General features: G+C 38.8%; 1 protein-coding gene across 2 annotated transcripts in view; it reads right to left on the reverse strand.

Annotated features, from left to right (window-relative positions):
- LRIG2 (leucine rich repeats and immunoglobulin like domains 2) overlaps window positions 1-22,852 on the reverse strand; it is a 62,718-nt gene that overhangs the window by 18,002 nt on the left and 21,864 nt on the right. Inside the window, exons 2-8 of one of the 2 annotated variants that reach the window (XM_020780593.3) lie at window positions 11,977-12,048; window positions 10,893-10,967; window positions 10,204-10,338; window positions 7,925-8,068; window positions 4,055-4,198; window positions 2,555-2,698; window positions 2,258-2,401 (exon numbers count right to left, since the gene is read on the reverse strand). In XM_020780593.3, coding sequence (XP_020636252.3) covers window positions 2,258-2,401; window positions 2,555-2,698; window positions 4,055-4,198; window positions 7,925-8,068; window positions 10,204-10,338; window positions 10,893-10,967; window positions 11,977-12,048 — 858 coding nt within the window. The remainder of the gene's footprint in view (window positions 1-2,257; window positions 2,402-2,554; window positions 2,699-4,054; window positions 4,199-7,924; window positions 8,069-10,203; window positions 10,339-10,892; window positions 10,968-11,976; window positions 12,049-22,852) is intronic. The other variant, XM_072997180.2, reaches the window with a different exon arrangement.

A 22,852-nucleotide genomic window follows, 5' to 3' on the forward strand; every position in this document is an offset into this window, starting at 1 on the left:
ACACTGATTGTAGAAGTTGTGCACAGCTATAGCTTTGAAGCAGTTCTCTTTCCCTACTCTGTTAGTCGTTGGGAGACACAGTAAACCATTTAACACAGACTTGGGGAGCCTTTTGCAGAGGTTTGAAAACTGAATTAAATGTTGCCAGTACATTGTTTAATCTGCTGGAGTGAAAAGCCTATAATAACATTAACATATTAAGGAGATTATATACAGGTCAGGTGAAAAATTGTTAACCATGAAAGAATAGATTTTCAGAGAGGAGGAATGATGGTTCAGCTCACAAATCCTGTTACACGCTAATGGGATTTCTGTCTGACCCCTGCATTGCACTTCTGTCCCAAAGCACAGAAGAGAACAATGTTAAAACCAATTCAGAAATCTCATGTTTGGGGATATAGGTGGGAAGATGCTTCATTCAAGTGTAATAGATTTAGAAGTGTGTTTCTTTTACATGGCAGGTCATAAATTTATCACAACAACAATTCTCAAATTCTTTTTACAACATAATGAACATACAGATTTTCTGCAATTTGGCACAATCTAGTGGCATACATCAGAGCATTTAATATATATCTGTTAAAGTCATACTGCAAAATGAGAGAATAAAATAGCCCTGTTCAAGCATTGTCGCATCCAGCATTGTCAAACAGTTAGAGAGGCCTAGTTTTACCCTCTCTTGTTGTTTTCTATACACAAGCAGCAACAAGTAGGAAGAGGTTCCTGCTGGCATTTACACTCTACAATTTAGAAAAAGCCTTGTTTTTCCAGAGTCATTGCTCACATGTAGAGCCTACACACAAGGAGGAACATCTCCTATTCAGATCCATTGTTGTTACCCCTCCTACAAAATATGGAACAAGAGCAAGCTATTTTGAACAATCCAGAACAGGACCTTATTATGTAAGTCAATGGAGTGGTCCTCATGTCTGGTTAGGCAAGAAGGCCTAAAATCCTGTCAACAACTTCATTCCATTGCTTGTGAATACCCACTGACCCTGGACCAAAAGACCCTGCTTGTCAGAAGCCTGATGCCTCTCAAGATTCCAACAACACCCATTCATTAATCAACTGCTCTTTGCCATAGTGTTTTAAGCCTGAAAAGGTTGGTTTCAACTGATCTGTCCAAAAGTTCCATTTCAATCTCTCTGGCATGCTCAGTACTGTGTTTCAATTTCACTTCTCTATGCGCAAAGTGTGCTCTACCACAGAATCTACCTTTTTCTTTCTTCCCTCATGCTGTCTACTTGACTAGCACTATTTTTCAAATTTGTAACCCTGTCTTCTCTGCTTCCCTCTGAGAATATACTCCTTCTACATATGTCCTTGTCAAAATGTTCCTGCCACTTCATGTTGGAAGATGTTTAAAAGAATAAATTAACTGATGAACAGGATGGAGGAACATATAGGCCATATGTTCAGAGGTTCTTGTACTATATTCTTGGTTGCTATATTAGTTTTTGGCTACTAAAAGGTGGGCATATACATACACACACATCCTTGTGTTTATACAAGAATGTGTGTATGTATGTGTGCATATATGTATGTAAATATGCTGCACGGTAACATACCTACCTCAACACAGATTCTCTCTCTCTCTCTCTCTCTCTCACACACACATACCCTCTCTCTCTGTATATTCACATACATAAACAAACCAACCATGGGGTCAGAAAGACACCCTGAGGCCAGGAGAACTAGAAATTAACACAAGAGGCTCTCTTGGGTGTTCATGCAGTATTAAAAAGACAGTGGTAGCAGCTGGGATTCCAAGAATTGCACTAATCAAGAAAGTGATATTCCCTATCCAAGGTGTGCTGTGTAGTACTGAAGAACAGTATTTCATGCAGCATTTTAAACTGCAATTGCTCTTTTAATGGGAACTAGAGCATGGGGAAAAGAGACAACATTTCATAGGAAACTTTGACTACTGCGACAATCATGTACCCTAAAAAAGTTTTTTTTCTTGAAGGAAGATACTAAATGCTTACTGAATTATGAACTGACTGTCTTGAAGCACAACTGCTACTTTGCAGCAGCAATATTCCTTAATTTTGTTTTACAATGAGCTAATCCCTTACGTTTACACAACTTTATATAAATGGATTAGTAGAGACCTTTCATTTTATATAATTGGGGCAGAGACCTCTTTTTGGTGTTCTTAATAACACAATGAAATCTTCCAGAAGAGGATTATCTTCTAGTACTTTCAATTACTTAAAAATGCTATATTATTCTTTGAATTACATGCACTTACAAAGTCTGAAGATTCGAAAGTCCCTTAAAGACACCGTCAGCGATGTGACTGACTCTGTTATCACTCAAATTCAGTCTCTCCAATAAATTCAGTCCAATAAAAGCAAACTCATCTAGGCGAGTCAGTAGATTGTAAGACAGATCTCTGAAACAAAACATAATGCATAGAATAAGAATAATTTTATTTTAAAATTATTTTAAAAAATTAAGCTACTTTTCTCTGGGGAAAGTTATTTTTACTACTGATTTTTCTCCAATTAACATGGAAAAGCTCATCGAAACAAGTTCTAGAACTCACAGTTCAGAAAGCCTTTGGCAGAATTCCCATGCATCAGGTCCAATCCTGTTAATGGCATTCTGACTGACATAAAGCTGTTGTAACATCCTCAAACCATACAGCCAACCCTTGTTGACTTCTGTCAGATTGTTCTGTTCCAGTTCTCTGTAGGAATAACAAGAAATGTTATATAGGTTATGAATGTTATAAACTGTCTCAATGAATTCTATACTTTACAAAGCACTTTATGGGGAGGATGAATGAAACAGAATTTACAAATACTAAACTCAGTAGAACAGTAGTGATGCAGGTACTCTTTATAACATCCCAAGCAACATTGCAACGCTCCACTATTTCAAAATCATATCCCCCAAAGACTACAGAATAAAAATGAAATCATCTGTTACTTTGTTCAGAGTTCTGTGGATGTGCAATTTATGTTATATCCCAAGATGGAGCTCTTCATGGGTGGAAACCATTCTAGGTTTTCTGCTACAGAGAGTCTGAAACAGCTGTCTGAGGCTTATAGAACAGAACTCGAAATCCATTATTATTACATACTTTTCTAAAGGAAAAACATGGATAGTTGAAACTGGAAATCTGTCTCCACCTTGTCAGCATTCTGCATTTCGACGTGTGATTACATAATACAAGCTCTGAGTCTATGAGCAAGTAACATAATTTCCAAATAATTTAATTGAGATGGCAATAAAGCCGTTTACTGAACCCAGCAGAAAGATCACAATTAAGGTTGCTATGCTTATTTCAAAGTAAACCAACAGGATTCAGTGGAAGCTAGTTGTGAGTGGTTGTGGATAAAACTCTCAGCAATGGGGGAGGGCTGGCAGTTCAGTCCTACTCACAATTCTCCTACGCATTTACCATATATATGGAATTGGTGGGACTAGGAGTGTTCTTTTTACAACAGAAGGATGCTAGGGCCACAAAGCTTACTGTAGTTAATTGTAGGGATCTAAGATTTTTTAATTCTGCTACATAATGCCAGTACAGAGATTAGGGACTAATCTGAAAGTAAACCAGAGAGAGTGTTTTAGTCCTAAACCTCCCCCCCCCCCCACATCTGTTGCTGTCCCCACATGGAAGACAAGTGTCTGAAGAGGAATGGTTCTGTTACATGTGAAGCTTCTATACCACTGAAGATCTGGAAAAATCAGGGCTCTTGATCCTATAGAGACAATCCAAGTATAATAGACTGTCCCTCTCTATAGGGAAGATTGTCCTTCTCTACAGGGGATTGTCCCTCTCTATGGGGAAACAATGAAAAACAGTACGGGACTAGAACTCTTTCCTTACTGACTTTCAAATTAATCTCTTTTTTAATGCCAGAGTAGTAAGGCTCGGCTCTGCTGAGTTCTAAGTATGACATGAAGACATAATAGTTGATAAGCAATGGGTAGAAAACATAGCAGCATTCCCCAAACAACTCAATTTCATCAATCCCTACAGAACTGTTTTATCAAGGCTCTCTAATGAAAAGAAATTAAATGATGATGTACTTACAGTTCTTCCATATTATCCAATCCAAAGAAAGCACCATCCATTAGTCTATTAATCCCATTGCGCTGCATTTTTAATGACTTCAAGGAGTCTAAGCCTTGGAAGGTAAGGCTATCTATTACTTTAATTCGGTTGCGTTTAAGTTCCCTAAATAATAAGATAATTAACATTAACATCAATTAGTTGACGTCAAGCATAACCTTTATCTTTCTTTTTGTAACCAAAAGATATTGATCTAGTATGAACAATATACATTTAGCAGTCACACCAAACAAAGAACAGGTGCAACTGTTATTAAAGGACTATATACTCTGGAGAAATAGAAATGTGTTGCAAGAATATGCAACATATATCTCCTGACTAATAAAAATTTCCTCTCAATGCAAACAGATGCTTTGGAAGACCATTTTTGTTGCAGTAGACAAGGAAAGATAACTTCATCTTCCATGCCTCTTGTGATTCCAGTACTTATTAACACGGCATTTTCAGGTTAAATGTGTACATCTAAACATGAAGTATCCCTCTTTTATCATTTCTACACACATGCAAATTTAGCTAAGAGATTTCATTGCTCAATTAAGGAATGTACATTATTAAATGTTGTATTTATACTAGTTATGACCAAAGTATCTCCCCTGCTGGTTAAGTACAGTCATACCCCGCTTAACGATTACCCCGCATTATGACGAATCCGCTTCATGACGATGTTTTCGCGATTGCAATTGCAATTGCAAAACGATGTTTTAAATACGGTTTTTTCGCTTTGCGAAGATCAGTTCCCTGATCGTCGGGTTTTCAAAATGGCTGCCGGGTGCTCAAAATGGCTCCCTGCTGTGCTTAGGGATGGATTCCTCAATATACAGGCACTGAAAATGGCCGCCGTATGGAGGATCTTCACTGGACGGTGAGTTTTTAGCCCACTGGAATGCATTAACCAGGTTTTAATGCGTTTCAATGGGTTTTTTATTTTCGCTTTACGTTTTCGCTCTACAGCGATTTCGCTGGAACGAATTGTCGTTAAGCGAGGCACCACTGTATTTTCTTGCCTTTTGTAAAGTTGCCCCCATATTTGTCCCTTATTAGCAAACACAAGCTGAGACAACGGTTAACTAAGTGCAGACTGAACTTGTTACAGCTGAAAGAGATTCAGGGACATGGAACATGATACAGGCAGACACTGCCCAGCAGGATGATCAGAAATTGAGGATATGGTACACTTTCTAACAGAATCCCCTCTATATGCAGATCTGAATGACTAATATCTTAAAGCCTTAAAAACTGGGATCAAGAACACTTCCCCTTTATGCACAGTTCTATTCCTGCTACCTGGCACAGGTATATATCCTAGGATATATATCCTATATATCCTATAGGACCACTAAATTCATTAAACAAGCCATGGAAAGATGGAACTTATTGCTTGCTTCACAAGTTCTTCAAGTTAATCTCATATCTTGATTCATTTCCTGGGAATTATTATATTATTTTATTACTATTATTTTATCATATACTTTTAATCCTTGTTTATTGCATGAGGTGGCAAATACTATTTTTAAGATTGGTTTAATCTACGCTCTTGCATATAACCTGATGAGCTACAAAGCAATAAAGCATTTGTATACTAGTTATGTTAGCTTGCACCATTTCAAGAACAACACATTTCTTATCGTGTACGTGAATGCTATTCATTGAAAAATTATGACATCATCAATGTTTTACTCATAAAGATACTAAAGTTGTGTGCTATATTTGCTGCAATAAAAACAAAGAACAAAGCTATTTCTCCAGAATTTTGTTACTATTCTTCTAAGCAATACTGCCATTGCTATAAAACAGATAATGCAGGACATTCTTAAATGAAAATCCTTTAAGTCCTTTGTTTTAAAGGGGTCTTCATTTTTCAAAAATGAGTACAGCTTATCCAGGAAACATACCTGAGAATGGAAATGTTTCTTCTAATATATGTAGTCAAAGCATTGCTCCTTGCATGTAAAAATCTAATTGGCCTAACAGAAATCCCTCACTTATCCTGTTAGGTAGGGGGCCACAATCTTGCTGCATGAGCTGTCATGGCAACAGCTTCTGCCATACTATTGTGAAATGTCATCAACAAAAAGGCATTCTTTTTCAGATTATAGGCTTACAATATGCCTGGAATGGTTAGAAAGGTGGTGATACTGCTGCTGACTTGCAGGTACTAGCCAATGATGCTTGTTGAGGGATTTTTAAATGATGAGTGGAAAGGTTCCTTTCTCTATGTATCTCTTGTTTCAAGCAATCATGCAGCTGGATGGAGCTGGCTGAAAGCAAGGACAATGTTCAACATAAACCCCATTGAGCAACTTGGCTGTGAATGTAACAGGAACAATTTTCAAACAGACATATGTGAAATATTTTTGATTGTTTTACGCTGATTGGCTACTCCAAATACTTGCTGTTACGTTCACCCATGCCCGTGTTTATTATCTCAACCCAAACAGCTCATGGTGGTGACGTTCTCTCTTTCTTTCGCTGCCACCAGTGGATTTCTTTATCCACGCTGTAAAGGACTTTAGTTTGACACTGGCTGCCAACAACAGAACTTGTTTATTAAAGGGTATTAGGGTAATTCAGAATCACAAATGTTCTTTATTCATTTCATGGAATAAAAATCATTGAAATCTCATATATTCTGCCACATCTTCGATCACCTCCTGGTTTTATTTATTCACTTTAAGTTTATCTTTCTTAGTTATAGCTCTCAGGCTTTCTCTGAATCTCTCTCTCTTTGCAAACCTCTCTCCTTCTCTTCTCTCTCCCTCTCTAACTGTGTGAACTGACGCTCTGCCTCAATCCCTCCTGTCCTCTCATAGGCTTATGCAAATGAGCTCCAGCTCTGAGTGACAGACGTGACGTGGGGCATCCGTCACACTTGCGTATTTCATTAACCTGACCCTGGCATTTACCTTGTATTTTCCCTTTTAATATGTTTCACTCTTTGACTTAATATGTAATTAAATCTAACTCCTCTTGAGATAAAATCTGTCCACTCCACTGCCTCATCTGTTCTGTTCATGTACCAGGGATGTGTCCAGTTGGTTTCCCAATCACAGGAGGAATTACATAGCTGCCCCGAGTAGACCTGGTCTAGAAGGGCGGGATATTAAATAAATAAATAAATAAATAAATAAATAAATAAATAAATAAATAAATAAATAAATCATACAATGCTTGCAAGCCTTTGAAATGCAAATACCAGGCTGACTTTAAAGAAAGAAGAAAATCCTGTGTGGACCAAAAGCGTTCTGAGTAGCAAATGATCATTAAACAATCAAAAATGTCCATCACATGTCTATCCGAAAACCATTTTATTACAATCACAGTCCTCACTATCAGCCTGCTTCACTCAACCACATAGCCTTATGAACCAAAACAGAGAGGAAACTTTCTACCGCTAATATAAAATTCCTTCAATGAGCATTATTGCCTAATACTTCAGAGTCATCATGAGCATCACTGCTGATATCTCAGATAATCTTTCTCAGGTTTTTAACCCTTTCCAACCATTCCAGGCATGTTGCAAACCTGTAACGCCAGGAGCAATTATTTGTCACGCAATGGCATGGATGACTCCACTGCCATGATGCAAGTGCTGAAAGTGCAAGGAGATAAGCCTCACTTGTTTTGTTGATACAATTTCCAAGCTAGAAAAAGAGCAAACCAGAAATCACCAAACACTATGGATAGAGTGCCCAGGTTGCAGCAGGATTCTGACAATTAACTTTAAGGATCTTTTATCTTCAAATAAAATACATTTTTTTCTGGCTTGAAATTATGGCAGTGATTGAGTCAGTCAGCATAAAGGTTTCAAACTGGTGGGGCATAATCACTTACAAATATTGTACATGAGGCAGCCTGAAAGTCTTCAGTGGAATCATGTTTATCCTGTTTCTGTTTAGTTTCAGTACTATCAGGGAGCTGGATAAGTTATCAAAACAGCCTGCTTCCAGAGTAGTTATCCGATTATTGCTGAGATTGCTGTAAGAGCACAAGTTAAAAAACAAAATAAACCCTTCACAAGAGAAATCATGCCTGACAAATTATACAAGAATTTCAAAGTAGTCAATTATATATTGGTTCGGTGGTTCTTTTCCTTGCCTCAAAGTAGCTCAGTTTCATACTGGAGAAAATTTATCATAGGGTGTTTCACTGATCCCTAATGGCTGTAAGATTTAATCAGATACAATTAGGCAATAAGGTATGTCTCATATCCCTGGCTTATGTGCCCTTTAAACAGCTGATATCCACCACTGTCAACAGACATCATGATATTATAAACAGCTTGAATGACTGAAAACGTAGTTCAAACATGAGCTATAACCCTACTGTGTTCCTTGATTGGAACACAGTAGGGTTAAAGACAAAAATGGTTTCTTTTTTCGAATGTTACCACAATGGCAACAGGCTGGCAACATGCTAAACTATGGATGAGCAAGTCATGAGGAGTCCCAGGATCACACACACTTTAAACAAGGCAATTCTAAAAGGAGGTCTCTGAAGTTGGCTTGGTTTATGTCCTGAGGGTTGCATATTGTGCATTTGCACAGAAATATATTCTTTCCTTTCCTCCAATAACTCAGTGGGAAGTGAAGTTTTAAAGATCTAGGAATGACTGGCATGAGGAACTGGGGGAAATGTGTGATGCAAATGTCTGCCTGCAATACCCACTGAGGCTGCTATTCTACAGCTAATGCTGTACAGGAAAAGAACGATTTCAGCTTTATGCATGAGGATCAGTAGGAACTACTAGATGATTTCATCTCTGCAAAAAACCAGTGATCTATATTGCCCTCTCACTATCCATCTAATATAACTAGGCAGCAGGGAAGATGGCCAGAGTTTGCCAAACTTGCAGACTGCACTGGGAGCATTCAAATCACTTGTTCCACCTCTTTTGGTGAAACCATAACTAATAATATATTCTGAGAATAATTTTCAGTATGCCATTCAACCTAGGCGTTTTTATGAATAACTGCAACTGATGAGTCTTATGTGAATAACCCATACTATGAAAATGTTTAGGAAACATGTGTAGTTTATGTACGTTTACATACCGTTTATATTTTGTATATGAAAAATAAAAAACATAATTTTTACCATATTCATTTGCCTCTTTTTTCCTGATCTACAAAAAAAAAGCTCTCTGTTTCCAATATCATGTAATTTTGTAGCACTTTGGAATAAATCTGATTGTGTAGCAATTTTATAAACCAGTTTTATAGACCAGGGACCCATTTTTAAATAAAGCAAATTAATTCCTAGCAGAGAAGATACCACTAACTATAATGAATGTTAATTATAGTTCTCAATTCGGATATGATAAGGAATGCTTAACTAATTGCAACTGTAGAAGGACAAGCCTTTGAACTCCTACTCATGGGAGGAGAAGGAAGGAGAGAGCATGGTAGGAAACTAGATATGTTAATTTCTCACTACAGTTCACTGTGCTGTCTCAATGCACTCAATGATTACAATGCCAAAGCTCCACCAGTATTAACAACTATCTAAGTCAAGTATCCTAATTCCAGCAATGACTGACAGAAGATCAAGTCTAGCACAGAGCACAAAGGCAATAATCCCAATGGCCCTCCTCAACTGCTTACACCATTCCAACAGCTGTTATCTTGAGGGATGCCACCTCTCAGTCTCTTATTATCTATCACGTGAATCCTATTTCTAATAGGAATCAATTTAAGGAACTCCCTCCAAAGTTCTTACAGGACATAGGAAAATATTTCAATCTATCCACCTGCCACATTATGTGAAATTTTATAAATCTCTATTATAGCCTCCCATTGGTCATTTTTTAAAATAGTAAAGATAATTCTTTTTCCCCAGTCCAAAACATCCCTGTTCCAAGACTCTGGACTGCAAAACTATTACATTTCAGGACCACCCTCACATTAGAGTAAGAAGAGATGCATTACCCTGTTTAAAGGATCACATGACTTCTTCCAAATACAATGAAGAAGAGATAAAGAAGCACTGATACACTGCTTTCTAGGCCAACTTTCACATCCTTTTCCATCTTTGGGGGGGGGGGACCCGAAGACGGCTACAAAGATGTGAATGTATGCATTTTCTACATCACAAGTTAACCACCTGGTACTTACAGATACTTCAGCTGCATCCGTGGGAATGAAGACACTTTGATTTCAGATATGAGGTTAGAGCTGAGGTCAAGGTTCTCCAAGGATATGTAAAGCTGAAGTTGTTCAGGGACAATCTCTGGAATTGTATTGTGCACTCTAAAAAGAAAATGAGAACTACCATAAGGGCCATTAGTAAACCACCTCTGCAGTTTGTTTACATTGTGAACTATTTATTAAAAATGATTCTAGCACAATACACTGAAGCTGTTTACCCTTCTTCCTGTAAAACTCTGCATTCAACAACTAGTTGAAAGCTGAATTCCATTCTATCACCACAATTTATGACAGGTTAAGATTATTGCAAATTATTAAAGATATAAGAATAGTTTGCTTTTGGAAATTATGGTTCCAGTACACATTTGCACAAGTGAAGTATGGTTTAAATACCCAACTGCCTGGTCAGAGAGCAAAATGAAACATGAACTATAACCATGAGATAGGTAGTTTAGAAGGACTGTAGTCTCTACAGTGCTATTAACTGATCCTTTTCAGCACAGCTAGAGACAGTTAATACCTTAAATGAAAACTTATGTTTGCAAGCACTACTACATGATTCAGTTGCCTCTAACAAGATGTTCTCCATGAGAAATGTCTCCTTGCATAAACAAAGCTCAATAAGAAGTCTTATCAAACTATGAATAGTGACTTACAATGAAAGCACTGTAATATTAGAAGTCAATTCACTGAAGTAGGGAATGTCAGTCAGTTCATTGTAGTTCATCCTCCTAAAAGAGAGATTCCTTCAGTGCATTTGAAAAATGATAAGGTCAATACAGATGTAAGCACTTCTCATACTTGAATATATCTTTTATAAACATTTCAGTTTAGTGTGAAACCTGAAAGATCCAAAGCTGGCATACTCCTCTATGTGAACTGCATAACAGAAGTCTGAAAATCTTGGAGATTCAAAGCAATGCTTTAGTTAAATTAAGAACACCTTCCTGGCCCAGTGGAATATTTAACAAGGAAGAATGATCTAGAGATATTTGAAAATTTGTTTTCCTGATTGTAAAATACCATATCATTGAATAGCAAAATTATCATGCTCACATAAAGAATCTGAGGATTAAGTGAGCTGACTTTTCTGGAGAAACCTGGGCATATAGGCAGATGGGAACAACTTATATTGTGGCACCTGAAAATCTAAATAAACTGAGGATCATTTTGTGACCTCTATTTCTGCAGTTTAATTAACAAAAATTAAGCAAAAAAAATCTTAATCCTTTAATATATGTTTTAATATATAAAAGGATTGAGAATTCTGTTGCTTAATTTTTGTTAATTAAACTGTGAGTTAAAAAAATATAGAAAATCCCTAAGGCACTGTATGGTTGTAATCTTCTGTATATTCATAGGTCAATGAGCCTGTTGAACACAGTAAGGTTTATTTTTGACTATGCCTATGCAAGATTCTGCTGTAGCTTATGAATTATACATTGCCAGCCTTCACCATATAGACATATAACACTTAGAAGCCTGCAGATTGCTGTCAAAGATTGTGCACATTAATTCATGTTGCTATCAAAATAAAAACCTACCACATATTTCTTGTTATGTTTCTCTCTCACTTCTAGCAACTCAGTTTCTGGTTTACTTCTCTTCCCAACATCTTTCCTCAGCTTTTTCAATTTCTGCTTTCCTAATTAGCTACTGAATTGTTTCAGAGGAATCATCTATTGCTTCATATTACATTACTGGCCCTCATACAATTCCTTAGGTAGTAGAATGACTCACACATCTTGTAGCATTTGTCCTGGTGAATCAATGCTCCAGTTAGAAGACAACAAATGGTTATGACTCAAGTCTCTGCAAACAAAAAGAAAACTGTAAGGGCATTTTGAATAGTTTTTTTCTGTCCACAACCCATTTAACAAGACCACAATCAAACCACAGCTATTTCTAAACTGACCATCTATAACTGAATATCAGACAAAACAGATTCAGGAAGTAATCTAGCTTTATAGCTGTAATCCGACTTGCACTTTATTTGCAAAATTATACCAAGCAACTCAAGCCTGCGTAATTACCATCTATGATTCTGTACTTACAAAATTCCAATTCACCGTGCACATGCATTAAAAAAGATAAGAAAAATACAGTTACTACTCTAAGTATCCTGACTGCTAGTATGATGTAGTGGTTACAAGATGGGGCATGGAATAAACTAATCTACTCTTGCAGGTTAACATGTTAGTTGTTTTAGGTCTGATTAAACAGACTTTTTTTAAAAAAGCAGAATCTAAAATATGCCAGGGTAAATATTTCTGTTAAAGATATATAAAAAAGATATATTCTCAGCTATGCAAGACATCTTCAAATCTAAATCAATTGAGTTTTTCAAGTTACAATGGAGTAAGGGGCCTAAATGCAATGCAGCACTAGCATATTGGATCATCCCAGCGAACTAGCTCTGGAGGACTCCTCAGCTCTTCAGAGGAGCCTTTTGCATTGTTTAGGAGTGGTGGGATGTTCCCCTCTAAGAATGCCAGCACTGCAACAGCAAAAATTCTGTGTTGGACTTTAATCGAAAAATGTGAGATATGACTTTAGGACTGAAAGGAGGTATTTTTCAATAACATTTTGTGAGAAGCAAAATATGAAGTACTTTTTCAACAATATGCCATTCCTGAAAGATTAAATAAAATTTAAAAAATGTGTTAAGGCTTGCAACCCTACGATCCTGAAAAGGATTTTTAAAATATCTGTTTTCAAGAGTGGGAAGAAAGTTGGGACTTTGGCCAAGCAGATTTTATTTTGCAAGCTTTGCCTGATACAGGGTATAGAGGGTCTTTAATCAGTATCCTTCTGACATAAGAGAAAAAAAGGAAGGCACTCCAGATGATGCTATGGTCATATATGCTACAAAGCCCTACTATGCCCTGATACAACCCAGAAGGGTAAGCACTGTATCTACCAGTCCTGAAGCTGGCACAACTTCATTTCCTCGCACTCAAAGCAAGGGGAATAGGGGGGGGGGGACAAACTATTGTCTGACTGCTCCCCCCAAAAGCCACACAAATAATATTTCATCCTGTTGGCATGAACTGACATGACAATAGAAATGATGGTTCTTCCAGCTGACCTCCTCACGTTTCTCCACTGACAAGACTGGTCTGTCAGTGTAAGAAGGACCCAAAAGACCTATGCATGAATTGCAGAATTTGAAAGAGCCACTTTGTAATCAATGATATTAAAAACTCATTGGTAGGAATTATCCCAGATAACTGGACCAAGGTGACTTAACATAACATAATTTTTTTCTCACAAATAATTTTAACAATAGTTTGCCAGGAAAAGAAGCTTTATTACTACGGGATGCACTCATTTCAATAAGAATTTTATGGGCATATACGAGTGTATATATATATATGGGCGCACACATGCACACACATGCACACACACACCAAGTTGTGTTTAAGTTTGTATCCTAAGCCAACACACACTGGCTGAAATTCTGTAGCTTAGTGTAGTAAATTGCACTAGATAGAATAGGTCCACAGAATCAGTGAGGATCTGGTGAGTCAGCTTCTCCATAACCTGCTGAATGAAATGGGCCTATTCTAGTTGCAACTTGCTTTAGCCTAATAAGCTGCAACTAGAGTAGGCCCATTTGAATCAACTGAATTTACAGAGAAGTTGACTCTCCCAATGATTCAATGGACATACAGTATTCTAGTGTGACTGACTACATTTTGCAATCAGATTTCGGCTCCTCTATAGCCAGACAATACTATAAATCAGTGTTTTATGCAGTATACATACACCCCTTATTAGTTGCTCTATCTGCCACTTCTCAGAACTGTAGAGTCAAGAGAAAGACTTGTGCTGCTATCCAGACAGCCTTTTTGTGTTCTGGAATACAGTGGTGCCTCACTTAACGATTGTCCCGCATTACAAGAAATCTGCTTTACGACGATCTTTTTGCGATCGTCTAAATGGGGGAATTTCGCTTAGTGATGATCGGTTCCCTGATTTGGGAACCGATATTCGCTTTTCCACGATCAAAAACAGCTGATCGGCGGGTTTTCAAAATGGCCTCCGGGTACTTAAAAGGGCTCCCCACTGTGCTTAGGGATGGATTCCTTGCTATACAGGCAGCGAAAATAGCCGCTGTATGGAGGATCTTTGCTGGACAGTGAGTTTTTACCCCACTGGAACGCACTGAACGGGTTTCAATGCGTTTCAATGGGGTTTTAAAATTTGCTTTACGATGTTTTCACTTAACAGCAATTTTCCTGGAATGGATTATCGTTGTTAAGCGAGGCACCACTGTATTCTGTTTCTTTGTTCTCTCATTCAGCTTAGTTTACTAAATGCTACTGGAGGGGCCATAAAATGGCGGGAAGGGGAAGGAGGGAAAGTCAGGGCAAAAGAGAAAGGATTATTTGTTGAAAGTTTCCTACTCTTCTTTCCCTTTCCTTTCTATATAGAACTCACGAAGAGAGAGAAAAAGAAGGCGAATGGAGCACTGCTCATTGAGACCATGTGTACTGGGGAGGGCAATCCTGGCGAACACGTGCTAAAACTCTAGAATATTCTGGAAAACATGTGTAAGCGCAGAATAAGCCCTATAGTGTGCATTCACAGAGACCATGAAGAAGAAATTATCAATACTATTACGACTGTGTGTGTGAGGACTTATGGAAAAATTATTGTTGTCTGTCTCTTCTCCCACCACCACCACCACCCTGATTTTTCTTTCTGTTTTTTTTTTTTTTCATTTTTAGATAGGACTGTAAAACATCAACTGCCTCCTGCCCTTAATGCCACAGGGTGCCAATCTTCATCTTCAGGCTGTTAGGTTCCCACCCGACCATTTTTTCTTATTATTTTTCTTTACTTTGCTGCTGCTATTTGTGTTTCTGCCCCATTTGTAGGACTTTAAAAAACCCACAAGATCTAGAAATAGAAATACAAGATAATGTCTTGGAACTGGGAACAGAGCAGGTTGAAATGTTTGCTAAAGAGTATAATGTGGGTCAGCCCTAATCTATGAGCTCTTTACTGAGGTATGAATTGGTTTGGGGGAGTCCCCACACATCACCATTATTAACTGCAATCTGTATAATTTGCTAATTAGACTGGAAATGTACTGCTCTGAAAATGGAACAAAAGAGAGAAGGAATTTCTTATTCCGTCCTGAGAACAGTGTAATTTTTATCAAACTGTGTAATCTTTCTTTAAGGAATGCTCCAACCTGATCATTGGAAGAGAAAAGTAAATTGCTGTTTATTACTCCAAGAACAATTGGACCGTTCATTCCTAATGCAATGAGACACAAGGCCTATAACTGTGACTCCCAGAACAACAGCAACACACAACGATCTAAAGTAGACTTCTATTTTACCTTGTTAATGTATTTTGGCTCTTCTCCAGAAAGGAGATGAAACCCAGGCTGCTTGTGCTGACAGCTCAAACACAGTAGGCTGGCACCTAGAGCAAGTTTATGAAACAGTCCAGATAACAGAGATGGCAAGCAGTTTATCTTGTCAGAATGAGCACGCTGTTGATAGATGCTTGCATGCTTGCACAATGTCTCTATTAAAACAAAGTTCTGCCTCAGCTAGCAAGTCATACCTGTCTCTCAGTGAAGTACTAGCCACTTTCCCTTCATTTTTCTCACTGGTCTAATGCTAGATTGCAGCTGATAATTCCAACAGATATTTGATTTTACACCATCTTTCTTTTCAAGTACAATATTTATTTCTTTGTGGTGCTACAACAAAAGTAGTTCATTCCAGATGAAAGAGAAAACAGCAAAATTTATTTTCTGACTTCAGCAACCTAAAAAAGAGAGAGATCGTTTCTTTTGATGGTTTTTGAGATATAGTAAGACTTTTATGACAAAATGGCCCAGTGGATAATCAGATTTCAGCTACACTTAATTGATAAAGACATTTGTTGAACATTTCTGTCCTCAAAATCATTTAACCTGGTATTTTTTTCTCTATACTCTAGACCAGTGGTCCCCAACGTTGGGCCTCCAGGTGTTCTTAGACTTCAGCACCCAGAAATCCTAGTTATCAGAGGTAGTGGTGAAGGTTTCTGGGAGTTGTAGTCCAAGAACATCTGGAGGGTAAAGGTTGGGGACCACTGCTCTAGACCAGTGGTTCTTAACCATGGATCCCCAGATGTTCTTCGACTAAAACTCCAACAAGAACTCTTCATCACTAGCTGTGCTGGTCAGGATTTCTGGGAGCTGCAGTCCAAGAACATCTGGGACTACTGCTCTAGACCAACAAGCTTCACACTCTGAGGTTTATACCAAAAGCTCAGAATAACCTCATAATACAGTTCTATTTCTATATCAATATTTCTAAGAACAGTGGTTCTCAAAGTTGGGTCCCCAGATGTTCTTGGACTGCAACTCCCAGAAATCCTGGCCAGCACAGCAAGTGATATTGTATTTACAGCATATATACAAATGTAGAAAGCGGCAGTATGACTGCATTGCACCATCAAATGAAGGTGGTGGTACATGTTCTCTATACAGTTCATATATACAGTTGAGCCTCTGCTCTTATCCAATCACAGCAAGTGTTGCATCATCCAAGACACCACCTCTCCAGAGTCACTGTGACTCAGCAAATTACACACGTGTATAACATGGCAGCTCATTATTACTTTTGCTCTGTTCTATTCTGTTCAGGCCTATAAATTTTCAATACTCTGACATGAAGGCTTCTGGGAATTTCAGTCCAATAATATCTGGGGACCCCAGTTTGAGAACCACTTTAATAAAACTTAACTTGAAAAGAATTTTGCAAGTTTATTACTATTTAAACAAACATTCCATCCATCTGTGATACTTCTATTCTGTCTTTAGCTACAGCCAATTGCAAATTTATGGCATAAATCTAACAGACAATATTAACGCATTTAGGTGAGGTAGCAGCTATGATAAAGTTTTTATGGGGCTAAGAGGTATTGTGGAAAACTGACTACCAGATCAAACAGATGTTCACTTTATGTACATCTTTCAGTGTCATTTCAACCTATCTGGAACAAGGATAATACTACTATATTTTTTAAAACCTAGTCACATCTCTCACCAATGGGCAACCAGTAGTATTTTGAGGGAAGTAACAAAACATATACAGTATCTATCAAACAAACAAACATTGATTAGGTATCATCCATAAAGGAAATGTTTCTCACACAGTAGGTTTTACTATGAAAAAACTTATGGAATAGGAGAAGGCTAGAGAGCGTTTGGAGGCAGAATCCGACGGAAAATAACTTAAAAGCTGCCAAGGTCGCATCTAACCTCTATCTTGCTAAGGTTGAGGCTGGTAGGAAAGCCTACTTCGCTGTCCGGATAAGCGAAGCATCCAATCAGTAGGCAGAACTTTTCCGTATAGTACGCAACTGTAGCGAACAGCCCCGCCCTCACCTGTCCATCACAGCTGAACAGTGGAGAAGGAGCCAATGAGAGGACAGAAGGTGGAGCCAAAGGGGGAGGGGGCTGGATATAAAGGCTGGTGTATGGAGTCTGAAGAGAGATTCTGTGAGTGAGAGACAGTGTGAAACTTAAAAGTGAACTAAGAGTGAGTTAGAGATCTGTAAGAATGCTGAATGGAGCAGAGAGTTAATAGAGTTTTAAAGTTAAAATAGAATTGATTCAAATCTAAGTGATTAGCAACTGTGATTTACCTATTGAATAATAATCAGATGTTAACTTCCCTGATCTAATGAATGGCTTAAGTTTTAAAAGCACACATGTCTCCATGATTAAATGGTATTAAGGCAGTAATATCTGGTGGCAGCGAAGAAAGAAGACGAGCGAGAACCTCATGAAGGCCTTGGGGGGAATAGGGGCTTCAGAGGAGATCGGCACAGCAACCTATCCGGAATTGGCCACAATGACTGGCCTCTATCTAGCATTTCTTGTGACCAATCTGCAGCATTTTTTAAGTCAAAAGTGGAGGCCATCTGTCGGGATCTTGCACCTTATTTGGAAACATTGGATCGAGCTGAGACATCCAGCACAGCGCCTTGTCCATTGAGAATTACTCAGATTCAACCTGTGACGTCCACAGACGTGGACAAGGTCCTTGATCGCTGCTGAGCCAACACCTCCTCCCTTGACCCTTGCCCGGCCTGGCTAATCAAAGCTGCCAGGCCAGTGATAACTAAATGGGCCACTGACATAACAAATGGGTCTCTTCTTGAGGGCACCTTGCCCTTAAGGAAACACTCATTAGACCCATTAGAAATAAACCGAACTTGGCGGCAGACAACATTGTGCTCGTAGTCCCAAGGCCCATCACCAATGTTTCTTTTCTCAGCAAGGTAGTTGAGAGGGTGGTGACTGATCAGCTTCAGGATCTCTTGGATGAAACTGATGCCCTGGATCCATTTCAGTTGGGCTTCAGGCCGTGCCACGGCATGGAAACAGCATTGGTCACCCTGCTGGATTACCTACTTAGGGAGGCCGACGGGACAAAACATCCTTGCTTGTCCTCCTTGATATCTCAGCCACCTTTGATACTGTCGACCATGGTATCCTCCTGGGGAGGCTCTCTGAGTTGGGGATTAGTGATCTTGCTCTTGCTTAGCTCTGGTCCTTCTTGGAGGGCCATCCCCAGAGAGTGCAGCTTGGGGATAATGTATTGACCCCGTGATCCCTCAGTTGTGGGGTTCTGCAGAGTTTGATCATCTCCCCAATGCTGTTTAACATCTATATGAGGCTGTTGGGGGGGGGAGTCATCCGGGCATGTGGAGCTTCGTATCACCAATACACTGATGACTCCCAGCTCTACGTCTCCTGTTTTCCATCTGCAGTTCCATCCATTGGGTGCTGCCTGGGGGCCATTCTGCAATGGATGCAGTCGAATGGACTAAGGTTGAACCCGGACAAGACAGAGGTCCTGTGGGCACCTCGAAGTCAGTGGTATGGGGAACTGTCATGAGTGCTCCTGAAGACCTGGACCCAGAAGGGTTAACTGTGGCTGAAGAGAATGTGGAGAGATCAGAAACACCTGAACTGCCTCCAGATTCTCCCTCCACAGCAGACAGGCTTCAGGGCAGGCTTCGGGAAAGACTCAGGACAAGAAGAGCAGAGGATCGCTCAAATGCTTTCCACAGAGACCTACGTTCATCTAGTCCTGAGTATTAGCAGGATAGAAAGCTTTCCAGCAGCTCAAGGAGCTGTTTCATTATAAAACAGCTTCCAGTGAAGTCAGAAACTTCGTGGAAGCAAAGAGTCAAAACCCTGGCTTGCATCCACACTTCTTGCATCGTGTTCCTGTCTCTGAACTCTGGACTTTGACCCTGGACTGCACTGGTATTGGACTCTGGACTTTGGCCCTGGACTAGGCTGGTATTGAACTCTGAACTCTGGACTCTGACCCTGAACTACACCTTGTATCAGACCCTGGACTTTGACATTAGACTTCATTCTGTAAGTTGGTTTCTGGACTTTGGCTTTGCATTCTTGATATCTCTGACCCTGGACTGGTTTATCGGACTTTGGCTATTGTAACCCCCGGGAACGTGACAGGAACCCCCTCTCTTTTTTTGGGGGGGTGACTCTCACCACAAAGAATTTGGTTCACAGTCTGGGGTCCATCTTGACCCAGATGGTCAAGATGGACCCTCCATGCACCATGGAGATCCAGGTAGCATCCATGGTTCCGTCTGCCCACTTACATTTTCAGCGGATTACTCAGCTGCATCCCTATCTAGACACAGGGGTGCTCACCATGCTAGTCCATGCGCTCATAGTCTTAAGAATAAGCTACTGTAACAATCTATATGTGGGGCTTCCTTTGGGACAGATGTGGAAGCTTCAGATGGTCCCATACACAAAGGCCAGGCTATTAACAGGGGTGAAAAGATTTCACCATATTTTCCCCACTCTGACCGCCTTACACTGGCTACCTATCTGCTTCCACATTGATTTCAAGGTGTTAACCATTACATGTAAAGCTCTTAACAGTTTAGGACCTCGATACCTGGCAGAGCGCCTTCTTCCGCCCAGTTTTACCAGTATCACCCACTCTAGTCAGGCTGGATGGCTGAGGGGCCTAACGCCAAGAGAGGCCCGGTGGGAAAAAACCAGAAATCGGGCCTTCTCGGTAGTGGCCCCTTGGCTTTGGAACAACTTACCTCTTGAGATCCACCTGGCTCCCTCACTGAAGGCCTTCAAGACTAACTTGAAGACATGGCTATCCAGGCAGGCCTTCCCTACAGCCATTACCTAGCCTATCTCCAATTTTTTTATTTTTCTTTTCTCTCCTTATTCTTCCTCTTCTTTTTTTTACCCTTTTTCTTTTTTTCCTTTCCCATCTTGGATTAACCTGGATTTTATCTGTTTACTTTTTTTTAATTTATTTATTTATTTATTTATTTATTTATTTATTTATTTATTTATTTATTTATTTATTTATTTATTTATTTATTTATTTATTTATTTATTTATTTATTTATTTATTTATTTATTTATTTATTTATTTATTTATTTATTTATTTATTTATTTATTTATTTATTTATTTATTTATTTATTTATTTATTTATTTATTGGACTTATATACCGCCCCATAGTGCTACAAGCACTCTCTGGGCGGTTTACAATTTTAATTATACAGGCTACACATTGCCCCCCCCAGCAAGCTGGGTACTCATTTTACCGACCTCGGAAGGATGGAAGGCTGAGTCAACCTTGAGCCAGCTACCTGGGATTTGAACCCCAGGTCGTGAGCACAGTTTTAGCTGCAGTACAGTGTTTTAACCACTGCGCCAAACCGCCCAGAGTAGACCTGTTCTAGATGGCCGGTATATCTAGAACCCAGATATACCTCGCTGGGTACTTTCAAAAACCAATTTAAAACACAGATGTTTAGGCAGGCCTTCCCCCCTGTTAATTCCTGATTCTCTTCTCTCCTTTCACTATTGTGATTTATTTTGTTTGCTCTCCATCTTGTAGAATTGTCTAATTGTGTAAAAATTCCTTTTCTTATACAGTGGTGCCTCGCTTAACGATTGCTTCGTACAACAAAAAATTCACTTAACGATGGCTTTTTCAGAGCAATCTTGTGCTTCACTTAACGATTTTCCCTATGGGGAATTTTCGCTTAACGATTTTGGGACCATGCTTCACTTAACGATGACAGTTTTAGGTCCCCTTGTTTCGCTTAACGTTTTTTTTACAGCCCCATTTTTGCTATTTTAAAAATATTCTAAAATGTTTAAAAATGTTTAAAATGCTTGGAATCGGTAGTGCACCTAATAAAACCTTAGTTAACTTAATTTGGCTTTGTTCTGAGTCTTTTTGAATTATTTGTGAATTTTTTCCCCCCCACTGAAATAGGCTTCAATGCATTTCAATGGGTTTCGCTTAACGTTTTTTCCTATGGGGATTTTTGCTTAAGGATGGTAATCCGTTCCAATTGGAACGGATTATCTGGTTTTCAATGCATCTCTATGGGAAATGGTGTTTGGCTTAACGATGTTTTCACATAGCGATGTTTTTTTTTGGAACCAATTTAAATCGTTAAGCGAGGCACCACTGTATCTGTTCATGTATTTTGTGTTGTAAGCCGCCTAGAGTGGTCGCAATGACCAGATAGGCAGGGTATAAATAGAATAAATAAACAAATCTAATAAATAAAATAAATAAATTATGAAAAATCGACCTGAGGAAGTGAACTTGTCCACAAAAATCTCACACTGAACTACAACAGTTACATCTTTAAGGTGCCACAAGTACTTTTATTCTGATGAAGCATGCTTTTAAAATACTGGCATGTATTTGTAGTAAAGGTATTCTGTGAGTATTTCTATTCTATTTTAGTTTATTCTATGAACATCACTAATTAAAGCTTAATAGAAAACATAAACACTGGCTGCAGTACACAAAGAAGAATTTGCTGGTACCAGGATTCAATTGTAATAAGCAATGAATTATTAAAAACTATTTCATGTAGTCAGAGGTGCTGTTAATGTAACTGTTCAGTACCATGAAATTTTAATTAATTGAGGGAAGATATACAGAATCACAGTAAGGTTTTGAAAACATTAGCACTCACTCACACCTAAAAACTGGCAGAGAAATCTTTCTCCCTTAAGAGTCAAAGCAAAGATGAAGCTAAGAAATCATCATTAATCACCAAATATCTGATTAGCACACTTGGTGATCTAATAGCATGTTAACAGCTCCACCACACACTTTCACACAGAATCATTTGCAATAAAATTCTGACACGTGTTACATCTGCATCCACACATAAAGCTTTAATTTGCCAAAGAAGCTGCACTTTCCCTTCTGGCCTATGCGTGACATTAATCCAAAAGAGCCCTTCAGATGACAAGGGACTTCTTCACCACTAAATGTGTCCCTGGGGCAATGAAGGAAGGTAAAACATCAAGTTCCCAGTGCCAGAAGCACACACAGAATGAACACTAATGTTTTCAGAGGCAAGAGATAGACAAAGGTCATATAGATGCACAGATGCACACTGAATGAGCTTACTGATTCAGCTCCACAACCTGCAGACCTAGCACAGGCTCATAACAACTTTATAGGTAATCAGAAGACTTGGGAGGATCTCATGGAAGCCAATTACAACTCAGTTCCATGCGATTATCATAAATAATTGTAGAAAAGAA

The sequence above is a fragment of the Pogona vitticeps genome, chromosome 4 (assembly GCF_051106095.1).
Source record: "Pogona vitticeps strain Pit_001003342236 chromosome 4, PviZW2.1, whole genome shotgun sequence".
Lineage (NCBI taxonomy): Eukaryota > Metazoa > Chordata > Lepidosauria > Squamata > Agamidae > Pogona > Pogona vitticeps.